Consider the following 18545-nt stretch of genomic DNA (forward strand, 5'->3'; position numbering starts at 1 on the left):
GCAGGAATTGCAAAACCTGCGCCCACACCTCCTCCCTCAACTCCATCCAAGGCCCCAAAGTTTTACCTGCACATCCACCAATATCATTTATTGTATCCGTTGCTCCCAATGCAGTCTCCTCTACATTGGGAAGATTGGACACCTCCTCGCAGAGCGCTTTAGGGAACATCTCTGGGACACCCGCACCAATCAACCACACCGCCCTGTGGCCCAACATTTCAACTCCCCCTCCCACCCTGCCAAGGACATGCAGGTCCTGTGCCTCCTCCACCGCCGCTCCCTCACCACCAGACTACTGGAGGAAGAATGCCTCATCTTCCGCCTCGGAACACTTCAACCCCAGGGCATCAATGTGGACTTCACCAGTTTCCTCATTTCCCCTTCCCCCAGCTCCAACCTTCCAGCTCAGCACCGTCCCCATGACCTGCCCTACCTGCCTATCTTCCTTTCCACCTATCCACTCCACCCTCCTCTCTGACCTATCACCTCCATCCCCACCCCCATTCACCTATTGTACTCTGTGCTACTTTCTCCCCACCCCCATTTATCTCTCCATCCTGGAGGCTTCCAGCCTCTAGTCCTGATGAAACGCTTTTGCCCAAAATGTCGATTTTCCTGCTCCTCGGATGCTGCCTGACCTGCTGGGCTTTTCCAGCACCACTCTAATCTAGACCCTGGTTTCCAGCATCTGCAGTCCTTGTTTTTACCTTACTTATTTGTGGTGCTTATCCCTCCAGTGAGTTAATTGTCCACCACTACTCACATCCCACTATGACAGAACTACAGACCATTCGTGTGGGACTACTTACATCTGGTGTATGCCACTTTTGCTCTTTGGCATGAAAATAGACTATTGCAGCATCACCAGGTCAGCATCTCATTTTTAGACCTGCCCAGTGCTGCTCCTGGCATGCCCCTCTTCCACTTTTCATTGAACAAAGGTTGACCCTTTGGCTTGATGATAGATGGGGACAATGTCAGGTTATGAGATTGCAGATCTGCTGCATCTAGTAGCCCAAAGCATCTCGTGGACACCCAGCTTTGAAGTGCTGCATCCTGTTGAAAATCTATCCCACTTAGAAAAAGGGTGGTGCTACAGAATAGTCAGAAGCTGGAGGTTCAAGTTTCATTCCACTTGATGGTCAGGTCATAGACGGAAGCCAAACAGGTTGAATGTCAGTTGTAAATCTTTCTATCACATGCCAATTACAAGAGTACGGACCGAATACACCAATGGTTGACCAAGGGTTGAGTGGTACCCTTCAAGATACAATCTTGGCTTCAGACTCGTGTGGGCGGGGGGGTTAACCAGCTGAAAGCACATACTTTATCTATCTTGTGGGCCTTGAGATGATCAAAGTAATTGTATAGTGTAAAATGTTATAGAAAGATATTGTGGATGGCAGAGAAGGTAATGGACAGACATCTATACTGACTACAACAAAGCATAGTAAAGGATCAGTACAAAGGAAGAGTGCGACACACTACGGACATCAAGGCAAGGGTGGCATGGTTGGCACTTCTGCCTCACAGCACCCAGGGACCCAGGTTTGATTCTACTTTCAGCTGTCTGCATGGAGCTTGCACATTCTCCCCATGTCTGTGTGAGTTTCCTCCACAGTCCAAAGATGTGCAGGTTAGGTAGGTTAGCCACATTAGAAATTGACCTGGAGGATCCAGGAATGTGCAGGCTCGGTGGGTTAGCCACAGGGAAAAACCCTATGTAGGGTACATAGATGGGTGGGGTGCTCTTTGGAGGGTCGGTGCAGACTCGGTGGGCCAAATGGCTTCTTTCTGTATCACAGGAATTTTATGATCCTAAATGGTGAGGAGGTAAATCTGGAAGTGATTGTCTGAAGACTGATTCAGAATGTCACTTGGGACATGGAATCAAATCCTACCACAGCAAGTGGTGAAAGTTGAATGCAATAAAATCAATTTATTAAAAGCTAGACCTAATGACAACCCATTGTCAATTGTTGTAAAAACCAATTTGGTTCACTAATATTCTTTAGGGAAGGAAATCTGCTGTCCTTACTTGCCCTGGCCTACAAATGACCCCAGGAATTCTCAACAATGAATGCAGGCCGAGCTAGTGCCATGCACATTCCAAGAAAAGTTTTTTTAAAAAGCAGACCTACACCCAAAATTTGAAGGTGTCTACAGGTTATTTTAAAAATCTTGGTCTGCAGCTGGAGGCTATTTGAGCCATTCTCACTTGGTCAAACAATCCAGTTAGTCCCACCTTCCTGCTGTTTCTACAAGGCCCTGTGAATTTTGCCTTTCTATTTATCCAATTGGCTGCTGAAAGTCACTTAGAGAAAGTGAGGACTGCAGATGCTGGAGATCAGAGCTGAAAAATGTGTTGTTGGAAAAGCGCAGCAGGTCAGGCAGCATCCAAGGAGCAGGAGAATCGACGTTTCGGGCATAAGCCCTTCTTCAGGAATCTGAATCTGCCCGAAACGTCGATTCTCCTGCTCCTTGGACGCTGCCTGACCTGCTGCGCTTTTCCAGCAACACATTTTTCAGTGCTGAAAGTCACTGTTGAGTCTGCTTCCATCTCATGGCTCACTGGGGGTGGGGGAAAAAGTTCTCTCATCTCTCTCCTTGTCTTTTGTTCCTTCCCTTACATCTGTGTCCTTTGGATACTGGTGCATCTGCCACTGGGAGGTTTCTCGCTGTGTACTGAGTTATCCCTTTTTGTTTAAATTCAACAAATCTCCCTCTGAGGAGACCCCCACACCTTCAGGGAAACCTTATTTCCTTCTGTCAATCAGTTCCACTCACAAGAATTAAGAGACGGTGTCGGCCATTTTGCCCCTCAAATCCTTGGCAGCTATTTGATAAATTCTGATTGCAGCTTCAACACCACTTTTGTTTTCACATTACTATTTCATTTCAAGGGATATTCAATGTGTTTTAAAATACTTTATTAGAAAATGTTTTCTATTTTTGGTCTTTTTTTTAAAAAAACAAGTATTTCTAAAAATAGTCAAAGTGCATTCAAATAATATAAAAGCTGTAGAGTTATTTTTGCATATCTATGTTATATCTTGGTTATTCACCAAGGAATCTTTCCAGTCTGCTTCTTTAGCTCTTAATTCACATTTTAGTTTTTTGAAAAGTCCACAGGACCTGCTCCAGTACAGTGAAACCAAGAAAGTATATTCAATTGCCCAGCACGCAACGCACACTTTCAAACATAAAAGTCCGTTATTAATCATCACCACATCATCACTCAATGGCTCTCAAAGACCCATTGAATGGCCATCTCTCAGCCAAGAAACAGGTGGCCACAAAACTGCCTGCGCTTTCTCTGCTAAAACCCTTGCCCACCCCATCACTCCACAAAAAGAAACAATACTATCTCAGAGGAGGAAAGGGTATTCTTCTAAATATCCCTGGACGCTTTTTGGCAATGGTAGCTTATCCACTTGGTGTGTTATTCTGTTAATAGTCAATCGACACAAATGCTGAAGAGAGGGAAATGAATCCTTTCGGTGAAGTGGTTTGATGAGTTTTAGGTGGATGGCAGTATCCTTGGGGGGCAGGGATACTGAGTCTGTCGATTTGTCGTACCGGTCCACGATGCAGGAGGTGACGTAATGCTGGATGAGACTGAGAACCTCTTTGAAGGCCAAGATCCTGGGCTTGGCCAAGTAGTACGAATCCAGGCAGAACTTGCCATTGCTGTACTCTATCCGGACATTCGTAGGACCACGATTGGTCTTCACCGAAAGCGTCAGCAGGTAGCAGGGGTGTGAGCTGTCTCGGATGAGGAAGGTCCCTTCTGGCATCTTGTTGAGTTGTTGCTTGGCTTCACTGGCTGTGAGGGAACCCCAGTACCATCCTGAAGATCAAAAAGTAAAAGGTCACTTTTAGAATTGGTTGGGTATTCAAGTCTCCCTCCACTAAGTGCTGGCTTATTGGTAGTGTTTTAGTCATGAAAACCACCCTGAGAACAAACCCAACGGAGGAGTGACCAACAACTTATGTATAAAGCAAAGTAAGAGGCCACCCCGCCCCATTAGGTCATGCTGCTTCTCCCTCTGGCTGTCATGAGGTTTAAACTCCACACCTTTCCATCCCCTTCCTACTTGTACATTTACCCAGCTTCCCCTTAAATACATCCACACTGTTCACCTCAGATCCTCCTTTCAAAGGATTTGGTGAGAGCAGATACGTAGAAAGTGAACTGGCTAAAGGGTCATAGATTTAGATTTACAATAAAGAAGGAGATTGATGATAATTGTTGTAAGAATTGGAGGGAAGGGATGAGGAATTCCTTTGCCACCACACTTGGTGCATTCCACATCGCAACAGTCCTTAAGACAGGTGGAAGCTCATTCTATAGGGATGCTTACAAAGGAGTTGGGTAAATACCTGAAAAAGGTAAAAACATGGGCTTTGTTTGGGATGTGTTCCCTCACCTGACAGATCCAGTTGCCTAAGGGTGGTGGTGATACATTGCATATCTGCTTCTGGGTCTCTTTTTCCAGTGGATTCCTGGCTTTGATGGCTTATTGGCACTAGTGAAGAGTTCTCCTCCTGAAACGTCATAAGGGACACGTTCCTCACAGCCCGGCTTTCCTGTGTTTCCGAGATTACAATAAAGTCAGCGCTCGCTGGTGTCAGAGAGATGTTTCGCGTTCCTTGCTGTGTTGGTAAATTTCTAACAATGGGAGAAAAGGAAAAAGTTTTCCTTTTAATATGATAGGAACATGACAATAAAATAGACCACTTCACTGAATACAAAATTGTACAACTCACATCAACACTGACAGTAAAATACAGTCACCGAGCCAGGCTCCACAAACAGCAAGGCACCTGTTTGCTAACCTCATTGCTATGACTTGAAAACTCCTGCGTCATCTCAGCTTCTTTTCAATGTCTTGACCAAGCCAACAGAGTGGAACAGCATTTTGTAATGGGAATATAGGAGCAAAAGTAAGCCATTTAGCCCTTTGAACCTGCTCTGCCATTCATTATGATCATCCAATTAGGAACCTTGTTCCCACTTTCTCCCACTTTGATCCTTATAGTCTCAAAAACGACGTCAAACCCCTTCTTGAAAACATTCAAAGGCTTGGCCTCAACCACTGAAACATGAGCAATTAAATCTTTCATGATAGAGGTGTACAAGATGATGGGAGGCGTAGATAGAGTGAATAGTCAGAGACTTTGCTCTAGGGCAGAAATGGCTATCACATGGGGTCATCATTTTAAAGTGATTGGAGGAAGGTTTAGGGAGGTGTCAGAGGTCGGTTCTTTACACAGAATGGTGGGTGTGTGGATTGCACTGCCAGCAGTGGTAGTAGAATCAGATACATTAGGGACATTTAAACGACTCTTGGATAGGCACATGGATGATAGTAAAATGAAGGGTATGTAGGTTAATTTGATCTTAGAGTAGGATAAAAAGATCGGCACAACATCAAGGGCTGAAGGGCCTGTTCCGTGCTGTACTATTCTATGTTCTATGATTATGAACACCGCCATTACACTTCTGCTCCAACTGAACCACTCCAGGTTCTCCAGTCTATGGACATAACAGAAATTTCTGACAAAAATAAGAAAAGTTAACTCTGATTTCTCTCCATGGATGCTGCCAGACCTGCCGAGCCTTTCCAGAAATTTCTATTTTTGTCTGATTTACAGCATCCGCAGTCCTTTCGGTTTTTAACAGAAATCTCTAATCTCGCGCAGATTTCTCCTCCGCATGCGGTTTCCAAGGCCTTGATATATGCTTTCTAAAACATGGTGCCCTGAACTGGACACTGCCCTTTAGATAGACCCTAATTGTCCCAAGGATTGGCATAATTCCTTGAACATGTACTATACAAAATTTTAAAAATTACATTCATATGCATTTGAAACTGCATTCCAGAAACCACTTTGCCGGGATTTTAAAAAGGCATCTATTTTCCGGGATTTAAGATAGCTGTTACAATTCTGATTCAATTACACATGGAAGGTTCATTATTGCAGCAGTCACCAGCTTTGCGAGAAGCTTCTTTGTAATTTTTCAAGGCGGTGTAAATCGCTGACCAAAGTCATTTCTGCCCCACTGCCTCTTTCTCATCTCAAATAAAGGAAGTGTTGCTTTCGGCAGTCACAAATCAGGATATTTCATCAACTTGAGAGGTTTATGGAAACGGTCTGAAGAGCCAATATTTGTTTGTTGGGGGGTGGGGGGAGGCCTAATATTTTCTACCAATCCTGTGGGGTTAACATGACTCAGTTAGTAATATTCTCACTTCCCAATGAGCAGGCCGTGAGCGCTTAGTTGACAAACCAGTGCCATAGGAAGGGAGTGCAGTACTGTAAACTGTACTGGCTCTCATAACCATAGCAAAAGCAAGACCTCATATAGCAGAAAACAACTGCAAACAGGTGGACAAACGAATTCAGAGGTTTCCGGATGATTGATCGAGAGACCTAGTTCACTCGACAGGGGCCCTCCAGGCACCCCCTTTTAAACAGGCGAGTGGTCATTCACGATTCAACAAAGAGGTCATCACAGCTGAGCCTCATCTGATGACTTATCCAGTGTCTTTCATGACCTCAAGACATCACAGAGCATATTACAGCCAAATGAAGCACTGATGTAAGATAAGGAACAGAGTAGCCAACTTGCTGTAGCACTCTCCAAGTATTACATCAAAGCTTTAGCCTGAATTTTATATTCACATACCTGGAACACACCCCTCTATGGTTCAGAGGCAAGAGGCTTATCCACTAAACTATGCTGGCATCATTATTATTCACAGGAACTGAAATTAACTGCTGTAGCACTGAAACATGACAATTACAGAAGGAAGTCCATTTGTTCCATTATGCTGTGCTTGCTCTTTGCTGGAACTATCCAATGAATCCCATTCTTTCTGCACAGCCCTGCAATTTCATCTTCTACCAAATATTGACCCTTTGAAAGTCATGACAGAATCTGCAACACACATTCCTACCCATTAAACTCACCAGCGCAGGCTCAAACCTTTGCATTGGCATGAATCAGTTCAAAGTAAATGGATTAACAACTGCGATGAAACATTACTAATTGGAAAATCTAAGCTTGTGATGCTGAAGGAGGAAGCAGATGTGGCAGGAGTCAACAACCAACTGGATGGCTTCCAAAAATTGCTCCAACGTTAAAATTCTCACCCATGGCCCTGCCTCTCTGTAATCACCTCCAGGCCTTGAAACCCATTGGCTCCTCCAGTCCTAATCTCTGTACATCCACCAATGTTAACCACTTCACGATTGGTTGCTCTGCCTTCAGCTTCCAAAAATCCTAAACTCTGGAATTTCTACCATGCTTCCCCTCCTTTGAGATGCTCCTTAAAACCTACCTCTTTAGCCAAGGCGTTGGTCACCTGATCTAATATTGCCTCACGTGACTCAACATGCCTGATAGCACTCCCAGAAAGGTTCATTGGGATGTTTTGATCCATTAAATGCACTTTGTTAATTAAAGTTGTTTTTAACAGACATCACCGACTTCAATTCAACCAAAGCCAGAAACAAAATCTGAATAAATCTCAGTGCTCAAATTATTTTTTTTATAAATTATTACAAGAAAGTTCTACCCCTCTTTTTCAAAAGACCATTCCACTAGACAATGCAAGCTGAGGGGAATGCCTGAGATTGAATGTGTCAGAGCCAATACCGCTCAAAAAAAGCAACCAAACTCTGCACAATGTTTCAGGATCCTTGAAAACGATTGGGTTCACAAACGTTCATTTCTGACCAGATTGTAAATCACGATCGGGCTCGGTTTTGATTTTTCGATTTCACCGCCACAACTTGGAGAATGAGCCAACCAGCCGAGGCGCTAACGGGATGTTGCTGATTGAGAATCAGGATTGGCTGGAGGTGGGTGGGTGGGTGGAAAGGGGACGGGAAGGATTGCTGTATCAGGAGAACGACAGGAGTGTTAATGGACTACTTGGATGGGCCCAATGGTCCTTTCTCACCCCAGCTTTATATCACATTGCTGATGACTGGAGCAAAGTTTTTTGATTTTGCATTTTGTTTCCCTGTAACATTTATTTAAGAAGCTGCTCTCAACTCAATTGTCTACGTTTAGCCATTTGTAGGAAACAGGGGACCAGGAATTTCAGCCAATGAAAAATACCAAAGCTTCTGGCTCAGCTTGTTTCAACGTTGGAATGTGCTCAGTACCGGGGAAATCCAAGGGTTATGCACACAAATCCACAAGACTCATTTACTGGCTGCGCATTCCTTCAAGCATCTGAACCTGTTCTGAAAGATTCACAAGCAGCAATTGACAGCTTCGGGATTTATAAAACCGGCTCACTTCCGTGCTGGTTACCTGATACTATGGAAGCTCATGGCAAAGTAAAACCTGTTTGTTTGGAAATGATTTCAATGACGGGACGGTTGGAGAGTGCATTTTTCTTTAGTCTGGAGAGCGCTTAGGAATGAGATGGGGTAGCATGTCCCTCACTCAGAGTGTGGCCAATTTGAACATTTCCCTATCCCAGAAATCTGTGGGGGCTGGCTCACAGAGCACGTTCAAGAAAGGGATAGACACTGAAACCATTAAGGAGTATGGAGAGAAAGCAGGAATACAGTATTAAATTGGAGGATCAGCGATGATCCTACTGAATGACAGAACAGGCTCAATGGGATGAATGGCCTACCCCTGCTACTCGGTGTCAATGTAAACCTAAGAGCTGATCATCAATTGAAATATTAAGGGTCGACAGTGTGGTGCTGGAAAAGCACAGCAGGTCAGGCAGCATCTGAGGTGCAGGAAAATCGACATTTCGGGCATAAGCTCTTCATCAGAAATATTAAGCCTGGATATACCCCAGGATGCATGAGGGAGTGTTCTTTTAGTGCAGTGTGCCAAGAAATAACACAGTAACATCGGCCAATGGCTCCCAAAGAGACAACATTGTATTTATATATAGCACAGTGCTCCGCATGAAACAGTTATACTCACTTTATGCTTTGTGGGTTCCAATAGTGCATCTAGATGTTTGAGCACACATGTTTGACAGTGCATCACAGTATTGATGTAGACTTGTACAGCCAGAGGTGCTGCGTTTCAAATGAGACATTAAATAATGGCCCCACCTCCCCCCTCAAGTGAATTCCAATCATCCTGTGATACCATTCCAAAGTATTCTCCCTGATGTCCTGGACAATGTTTGTTCATTGCTAAAGCAGATGATCTAGCCACATAGTTCATTACATGCTGTAGGAGCTTGCTACAAGCAAACTGGCTGCACACTACCTCCATTTTCAGAATGATTTCACCTGAAGAGTGCTATAAGCAGAACAGTCACAGGTGGAATAGCCCTACATGGACTGCATAGCTCCTCCAGATATCCTGGGATTATGCAAACCTTTCTAAATAAACTTGCAAAACTACATCTTGCCTTTTGCATCTCGGCCTTCTCCACTTTATTTCTGAACACCCTTTCTTCCAATCAATACCAGCATAGAACCAATCAGTAAATTCCACCTGGGAATGCAACCAAGCAACTATCCCTGGTGTGAGAAATCCATTCATTTTTACTTTTATCCTTGAGAGCAAGGGTCTAGCTTTCAGTCTCTGCCTTCTGCAGCTGCCGAGCTGGGAGTCGGTGCATGCTGTGGGACGGGAAATGACAGATGCAAAAACCACTTCCAGCTCTCCAATATTTTAAACATGATGAATAAATAACATTAGGGTGAGATTACACTGGTGCATCATTGCTGCACTAATGGACCCTTGTACTATGCACCTTCCAAGTCAGATTTAATTAACAACATCTGCTCCAATGCACAAATGGTCTTTTCTAAGCACGATATGGACAAGGTCAGCATTTTGTTGTGATAATTTGCATGGCAGTGGGAATCATACTGTCACAACTAGAGGGTATTGTTGTCTTTTAGATTTGAAGTATTTGTGTCAAAATCCTTACCTTTGTTCTATTTTAATAGGAATTAATCTTTTTTATAATTTGTTTTCAACCCTACCCTTTGATACTGAATTATAACTCACTCATTTCCCACCCTCACCTCCAACTTTTGAAACTTTGAGGGTAAAGAGAGAGGGAAAGGTGGGGGGGGGGGCAGAGAAATGAGAGAAGAAATACCTGCATTTCTTTAGCTCCTGACCCAAAGCACCAATTAGTTTTTTTTTTGACGTACAGTCAATGCAGGAAACGTGGCAACCAATTTGCACACAGCAAGATCCCACAAACAGGAATACAATCATGGCTGGGTTAAGGCAGAGGGTGTGTGTGGAGGGCAGAGGAGTGACGACAGTGAGGCATATAGAGAGACCAGGAGACTTTTCTGACACAAAAGCATGCAGGAAACCTGCAATATCTGAAGATAGGCAGCGGGTCAGGCAGCATCTGTGGGGAGATAAAGGTCAGATCGATGACCTTTAGTGAGAACGGGAAGAAATGAAAGAGAAAACAGGTTTAAAGTGAGAATAAGAGGCAGGACCATGCAGGGGGAGGTGTGAGAGAAGATGGAAAGAAAGACGAGTCCAAAATCTAAAAGACAACAAAACGAGATAAAAGTGGGCAATAAGTAAAGGAACAAAAGAGATCTTAGAAAGTTCACAAGCCTGAAACATGAGCTGTATTTCTCTCTCCCCACAGACCAGCTGAATATTTCCCTTTTCCCTTGATCTTTTATGTAAAAGATACTGTTGCTCGGGGTAGCCAACTCTTACTTTGTCAACTTCCCTTTCTGAGGATGTGAAAACGATGGTTTACAAACCACGCCATTAGGACCAACCAGACCACGCCTAGTGCTTATCGTCTTATCCTCCATTACCATCTTCTCTCAAATCTCTACATATTCCCTTCCACATTACCCATTCCCTGGGGTAAAGTTCAAGGCTGCAAGCTCACCACCTGCTTCTCCAGGCTAACGAGAGAGATGGGCAATCTGGTAACATCCCTGATTGAATTGAACAAAGCTGGGTGCTGAGTATCATTGTCTACGCCTGCTCCTTTATGGCTAAAATGAATGATGATAAACACAAGAGCTGGAACTGCTCGGATTGTCTTGCACATGAACTACAGATTCAGAGAACCGTTAAACCACGACCATTATTTTTGTTTCAACTGCCTCCAGCTTAAAAACTGGTATGGTCTCACCTCACTTTGCACGTCGTTATCTATAGTGACATTTTCCAATCAGCCTCCAGACCAGGAAGGGGCTTGAACCCAGGTCTCCTGGTTCAAAAGATATGGACACTACCACTACATCACAAGAGCCCCTTATCATGTATTCTGTTTATACTGGTCTCCTGTTGTTTCATTTCTCTGAAGGGTGTCAGGTACCAATCTGTGGAGATTCTGCACGAAGTTGGCAGTGGGGCAGGAGATTGCAGGATGAGCAGAAAGCAGCTTTAGTCGTTGGAGGTGTGTGCGTGTGTGTAACGCCAGGCGGCTGTGTACAGTTGCAATCAGCAGTACTCGAGAGGCTTTTTCACATCTTCCGCAACAATGCTCCCCTGGATATGACCTTGGTGCTTTTTGTTTTAGCTTCCCCTGGGTAAACGGCGTTGGGCTGGCACTTATACTGGGAACTGGGACAGAGACAGAAACTAACGCCACACCCACAAGCAGACCAACACAAAAGCTAGTTTAAGTGGCTCCAGTATTTCTGTCGCTAACACCCCACTCCTATTCTACCATTGTTTCCACTTGTCAAACGAAAACAAAACAGATGAAAATTATTTCACTTCAATTCTCATTTTAAATATTAATTTCGTTTATAAAAGATACATTTTTTTCTCGACTGATCTCAGATCCACCATTAACCATTCAAAATGTTTAATTGACATTAAACTTGTGTCCCTTTATTAAACCCTATCTGAATATCAGTGTTTCTTCACACACAACACTAAATTATTTCATTTTCTATTAGAAACATTTAAGAGCTCATCAGGTCTCTGTTGAACGCAGGATAAAGATATTCCAGAATTATAAATGAAGCCACTCGGGATAATAAACAATCCATGGATGAAACAACTGCTGTTTTGTTTTTTAAAACAAGACTCGGTCCAGTCCGGAGACAGACCGAGTGCGGTCGAGGTTCAGCCTGGGGAGTAGTTCACGTTAGAAGGGTCGAAAGTCCTCGTCCCCTCCAGATTCACAAGACACAATTTTATCGTTACAAAGTAAGATCGAAAGAAGTCGATATCAAAGTGAAACACACGCAATGTACTTACCGCTGGTAACAGAGCACCATGTCAGACAGTAATGTCAACCTTGGGAACCGACAGATCTTGTTGTAAAACTCCCTTCAAAGTTAGACAGCACGGGGAAACTGTCGGGATTTTCCGGGTCAATTCAAGTCTGTTCTCGTACAGCTTACTCTGGAACTTTTTTTTAAAAAACCTCCCCCTTTATCTCCACACACACACACAAACACACAGAAATGTACCAATCTTATTGTAAAACGTGGATTTGTAGAGACTGGTCGAATCAGTGTCTCCTTGCTGCTGCAGAAAAAATAAATAAATAACAGCGGAACCACAAACAAACAGAGAAAATAAAACACAGGCTCAGTAAAATAACTTCAGGCACGCAGCTCTGTCAATCTCGCCTTGCCCTCTCTAAACACTGAGTTTGGTAAATCATCTCAAGGAGATATTACAGACTCATGGCTTTGAACACACTAAATGTGTAAGGGGGAAGAGCGCACAAGAAATAGGAGAGGGGGAGGAGACAGTTGCCACTTGATTGTCACATTTATAAGTATTCCAGGAATGGAATTTCCTAGAATTAATACTATACTCGCCAGCTCCTCTGAACACAAAGAACTCTGGAACAGTCAGTCTGTTCCCGAAGAAATTGACATTTGTTACCTGGTCTTTTGGGGGGGTTTTTTTTATCCCTCCGTCTCGGTGTGTTTTAATTCATTTGCAAGCGCCGCATCAACTCTCTCTGCTCCCCAGCACCAATTCTAATTGGGCTCAGAGCCAAGAATGTGTCACGAATTACGGCGGAAATGCCTTTGATACATTTCCAAGAACTCTCCAGGAATACCACCGCAGATGCAAAGAAGGGAGATAACAGCCAATCAGCAAAAAGAGCCAAATAAATGGCATCTTCTTCCTGGTTATACAACACTGTGTCACCACCCAAACAAACAAACAAATCACCCAACCATTAACTCAAGTGGTTCCTGTTGTTTATTTCTGCCGACTTCTCGATAGGGAGGGTGGATTTTTTTGTTGGCTGTCTTTCAGAGATGTATGTCTAATGGCATCATGCTGTTTAGGATCTATTTGCAGACCTTATTTCAATTTATACATTTACAAATGAAATTGGTCATAATTTGGAGATGCCGGTGTTGGACTGGGGTGTACAAAGTTAAAAATCACACTATACCAGGTTATAGTCCAAACAGGTTTATTTGGAAGCACTAGCTTTTGGAGTGCTGCTCCTTACCACCTGATGAAGGAGCGGCGCTCCGAAAGTTAGTGCTTCCAATTAAACCTGTTGGACTATAACCTGGTGTTGTGAGATTTTTAAATAATATAATTTATTAAGTTATAATCTTGTGGAATGGCAGAATCCCTAGTTACTCTTCAAAATGGTTTCTCCCACTGGTGTCAGTTCACTGTGAAGAGTAAGAAACGTGGCCAATATCTTAACTGGCTTGTGGAGGTGGCAGTGTTGGACTGGCGTGGACAAAGTCAGAAGTCACACGACACCAGTCCAACAGGTTTATTTGAAATCACAAGCTTTTAGAGCTCTGCTCCTTCCTCAGGTGACTTAGTGAGAAGTGGACAGGCAGAGAATTTATAAGTGTAGAGATTATTGCAAGATAATTCCAGGTAATGACGAGTGTCAAAAGGTGGTACAAATGGTGTGCGTGGAGTGCCAAAAGACAGCATAACAGGTCTTTGCAGGTGATCAAAAGTTCAGACGGTGTGAGTAAAGTCAGCTAAACAGTAAGTGAAGGGATGACCAAGAATCCAATTTAATAAGGCAGAGAGATAGCTACAAAAAATTAAAAATAAGATGGTGCAGGAGACAAACCAAATGGCTGGAAATAAATGATAGGTATAAGGGTTACATGCCCAGGGTCTAACCAAAGTAACAGGTAATCCAAAACTGTACAAACTAATTAAAATTAGATTAGATTAGATTACTTACAGTGTGGAAACAGGCCCTTCGGCCCAACAAGTCCACACCGACCCGCCGAAGCGCAACCCACCCATTCCCCTACATTTACCCCTTTACCTAACACTACGGGCAATTTAGCATGGCCAATTCACCTGACCTGCACATCTTTGGACTGTGGGAGGAAACCGGAGCACCCAGAGGAAACCCACGCAGACACGGGGAGAACGTGCAAACTCCACACTGACAGTCGCCTGAGTCGGGAATTGAACCCGGGTCTCTGGCGCAGTGAGGCAGCAGTGCTAACCACTGTGCCACTGTGCCGCCCACAAAAGTAGAGAAATCGTAAGTTATCAAGGCAATGGTGTCAAAACCAGACAGTAAGGAAGAATTTACAGAACAGTGCAGTGGGTTACATGTAGCGCGACATGAATCCTCGATGACAGTTGCGGTTGTCTTCATGGGTATGGAACTTGGCTGTCAGTTTCTGTTTGGCAATTCTGCATTGTTGTGTATCTTGAAGGCCGCCTTGGAGGACACTTACCCAAAGATCGGAGGCTAAATGTCCTGGATTACTGATGTATTCTCTGACTGGGAGGGAACACTTATACCTATCATGTTACTCCAGTTACTTGGTTTGTCTCTAGCACCGCCTTATTTTTGATGTCTTGCAATTTTCTCCCTGCCTGAACTGATCAGATTATAGGCCATCCCTTCACTTGTGATTCAGCTGTTGACACTTTACTCACACTGTCGATCACCTGCTGAGACTTGTTAGTCAGCCTGTTGACACTCCACGCACACTATTTGTATTATCTTTCAACACTCATAACTACCTGGAACTATCTTGCAATGATCTCTCTGCCTATATATTCTGCGCCTGTGCGCTTCTCTCCACGAAGGAACAGTGCTCTGAAAGATTGTGATTTCAAATAAACCTATTGGATTATAACCTGGTGTCATATGACTTCTGACTTTGGCCTGAATGCAATAATTTTGAGTCACGTGAAACAAAACTGTGCCTTATCCAGCGGCTGGCTCCTGCTGCACTGGTGTAAAGGTATCAGAAGCACCTTACTACCATCAGATTCAATCCCTCATCCAACAGCCTGTCGTGGCGTCTTCGCTTCACTGTTTAACACACCCTTCCTTACTCCCCTCCCTGCACTGGTCATTACCTCCCCTCCATTGAGCATCAGGCACGGGACGTTTTGTTTTTTTGTAGAAAGGGGCATTAACTGGGCTTTTAAATTCCACACCTGTGTTTTTCAGTACTTTCACTGATGCAACACTCCATTTCTCCATAAATATCTCCAGCCCCACAAACCTTTGCACTCCTGAAATTCCAGTCGCTTCTGCATTCCCAATGTTATTCACTGGTGTCCGTAGCTGAGTGCCTAGGCCCTAAGATTTGGGATTCATTCATAGAATCCTCCTACAGTGTGGGAGAAGGCCATTCGGCCTATCAGATCCACACTAATCCTCGAAAGAGCAACCTACCCAGACGCACACCATCTACCCTATCCCTGTAACACGGCATTTCCCATGGCTAGGCCACCTAGCCTGTACATCTTTGAACTGAGAGAGGAAACCGGAGCATCAGAGGAAACCCACACAGACACGGGGAGGATGCGCAAACTCCACGTAGTTATCAGAGGCTGGAACCAAACCCAGGTCCCTGGCTCTGTGAGGGAGCAGTGCTAACCACTTAATCACTATAATGCCCAAAGTTTGTAGCCTTGCTATCCTCTAAGATACTGCTTAAAACACACATCTACCACTAAGCCACTAGTCATCTTTCCTTGAATACTTTGGCATTTTACATTAACTGTACTATATAAATGCAAACTGATTGATGAGATGCACTCGATGAAACGTGAAGAGTTGAATGTTGGTGACGGGGGAAATCCTTTCACTTTGTTTTCTATCCATTCTTTCACAAAGGTTTTGGTCAATAATCAATTGGTATATTGTTGAAAGTAAAAATCAAAACTGTTTGATTGTAAACATCAGATTAATGATACAGCAAGGTCACTATGGTCGATGATCAATTCTATCAAGAATTCAGAAGTGATAGGGATTTTAGTTTAGAATTAAAATGATGTATGATTAAAGAGAAAAACAACAGAGATTGAGCCTGAAAAGATAAAGGCTCTGGATGGATTCCGATCACAACACTGGAAAGAACTAGAGATAGGTAGAGGGACAGGGAGTGTTGAGGAAGGCCCCCCACCAACCCACACTCCACACCCAGCACCTTCCCCTGCTGTCGCACAAAGTGTAAAACCTACACCCACATCTCTCCCCTCACCTCCATCCAAGGACCTAAAAGATCATTTCAAACCCACGGAGATTTTCCTGCACATCCACCTACCTCACCCACGGCATTCGTTGCTCTTGAAGTGGTCTCCTCTACATCGGGAAGACAAAACTCCAACTTGCGGAACAGTTCAGGGAACATCATGGTCTGTACACAACACAAACAGCCGTGTGGCCGACCACTTCAGCTCCCGCCTCCTACTCCCTGAAGGACATGCAAATCCTGGGCCTCTTTCACTGCCAAATCCAAGCCACCCGACACCCGGAGGAAGAACACCTCATCTTCTGCCTCGGGACCCTACAACCACACGGCACCAACACTGACTTCATCACTTTCCAAATCTCCCCTCCCCTCACCTCATCCCAGACCTACCCCTCTAACTCGGCACTGCCTTCTTGACCTGTCCTACCTGCCCATTTTCCTTCCCCCCCCTCCCCAGTGACCTGTCACCATCACACCCCACCTTACATCTATCTATTGCCATCCCACGTAACTTACCCACCTCGACCCTCCTATTTATCTCTCAGCCCCCTTCCTCCTCCAGATTCCCGATGAAGAGCTTATGCCTAAAACATCGACGCTCCTGCTCCTCAGATGCTGCCTGACCGGCTGTGCTTTTTCAGCACCACACTTTTTGACTCTGCAGGAGGACTTGGACAGGCAAGAAGAGTGGGCAAACACCAGGTGGAACACCATGTGGGGAAACAAGATGTTCTGCACTTTGGAAGGCAGAATTGGGGTGTAGACATTTTCTAAATGGGGAAGGACTTTGGAAATCTGAAGCTACAAAGGGACTAGCTCAGGATTCACTTATAAGGTTAACATGCAGATTCAGTTGGCGGTTAGGAAGGCAAATGCAACGTTAGGATTCATTTCATGAAGGCCAGGGTACAAGAGCAGAGCTGTACAGCGGAGGCTGTATAAAGCTCTGATGAGACCACATTTGGAATATTTTGAGCTCTAAGGAAGGATATGCTTTAGGCCTTAAAGGGAGTCCAAAGGAGGTTGACGTGAATGATCCCAGGGATGAAGGGCTTGTCAAATGAGAAACAGTTGAGAAATTTAGATCTGTACTCAATGGAGTTTAGAAAGATGAGGGTGGGAATCTCATTGAAACGTATAGAATATTGGATAGAGTGGTCATGGAGAAGATGCTTCCACTAATAGGAAAGACTAAGACTCGAGGGCACAGCCGCAGAGTGAAGGGGCAAGCTTGATACCATTCTAAACTAATCCCATATGCCTGAACAATGTCCACACCACTCTGTTCCCTGCCTGTTCATGTGTGTGTCTAAACACTCAAACACTACTATCATATCTGCTTCTACCAATTCCCTTGGCAATGTGTTCGAGGCACCTACAAAGTTGCATTTAAAAAAAAAATTTGCATGTCTCTTGTAAACTTTCCCCCCTCACCTTAAACTTACGACCCCTAGTCTTTGACACTTCCATCCTGGGAAAGAGACAATCCACCCAATGCATGCCCCTTCATAATTTTATGTACTTCTAGTTTGCCTCTCCTCTCAGCCTTTGACGCTCTGAAGAAAACAATCCCCAAGAATGTTACCAAAAAAAACTCAGCAGGATCTTGGAAAGTAATTTTTGTCTACATTTGTTCTGCAGCCAAATATAGCATGCTAACTGTGCTGGCCTTCTATAGAAAACATAGAACATTACAGCACAGGACAGGCCTTTTGGTCCTCAATGTTGTGCTGGCCTTTTATCCTACTCTAAGATCAGACTAACCTACATACCTTTCATTGTACTATCTTCCATGTCCCTGATGCATCTGACTCTATCACCGCTGGCAGTGCAAATCATGCACCCACCATTCTGTGTAAAGAACCTACCTCTGACATTACCTTAAAGTTATGCCCCGTCATGATAGACATTTCCGCCATGAGAAAGTGTCTCTGGCCATCCACTCTATTCCTCTCATCATCTTGTGCACCTCTATCACTTCTCATCCTTCTTCGCTCCAATGAGAAAAGCCCAAGCTCTCTTAACCTTTCTTCATAAGACCTGCCCTCCAGTTCAGGCAGCATCCTGGTATATCTCCTCTGCACCCTCTCTAAAGCTTTCCAATGAGCTAGGGTTACAGCACATGGAAGTTA

General features: G+C 44.2%; 1 protein-coding gene across 4 annotated transcripts; it reads right to left on the minus strand.

Moving 5' to 3' along the window:
* Positions 1 to 2913: 2913 nt before the first annotated feature.
* Positions 2914 to 13002, minus strand: LOC122558831 (cytokine-inducible SH2-containing protein-like). Of its 4 annotated transcripts, none has more exons than XM_043707646.1 (3): positions 12848 to 13002; positions 4431 to 4672; positions 2914 to 3850 (listed from the first exon to the last, which is right to left on the minus strand). In XM_043707646.1, the coding sequence occupies exons 2-3, from the start codon at positions 4558 to 4560 to the stop codon at positions 3369 to 3371; spliced, it is 612 nt and encodes a 203-aa protein (XP_043563581.1). In that variant the 5' UTR covers positions 4561 to 4672; positions 12848 to 13002; the 3' UTR covers positions 2914 to 3368. The 4 variants fall into 4 exon arrangements, with proteins under 4 accessions (XP_043563581.1, XP_043563579.1, XP_043563578.1 ...); XM_043707644.1 differs by lacking the exon at positions 12848 to 13002 and adding an exon at positions 12209 to 12790; XM_043707643.1 differs by lacking the exon at positions 12848 to 13002 and adding an exon at positions 8969 to 9358.
* Between the last annotated feature and the right edge of the window lie 5543 nt (positions 13003 to 18545).

Source organism: Chiloscyllium plagiosum, chromosome 18, assembly GCF_004010195.1.
Source record: "Chiloscyllium plagiosum isolate BGI_BamShark_2017 chromosome 18, ASM401019v2, whole genome shotgun sequence".
NCBI lineage: Eukaryota > Metazoa > Chordata > Chondrichthyes > Orectolobiformes > Hemiscylliidae > Chiloscyllium > Chiloscyllium plagiosum.

Bases quoted from the DNA above. Each gene is read 5' to 3' on its own strand.
- LOC122558831 (XM_043707643.1), bottom strand. From the start codon at position 8,997: ATGCACTATTGGAACCCACAAAGCATAAA. The intron at 4,673-8,968 runs GTGAGTATAACT...TCCCATTGTTAG, and splicing joins TGGAACCCACAAAGCATAAA to AAATTTACCAACACAGCAAG. The intron at 3,851-4,430 runs GTGAGGGAACAC...TTTGATCTTCAG, and splicing joins TAGGCAACTGGATCTGTCAG to GATGGTACTGGGGTTCCCTC.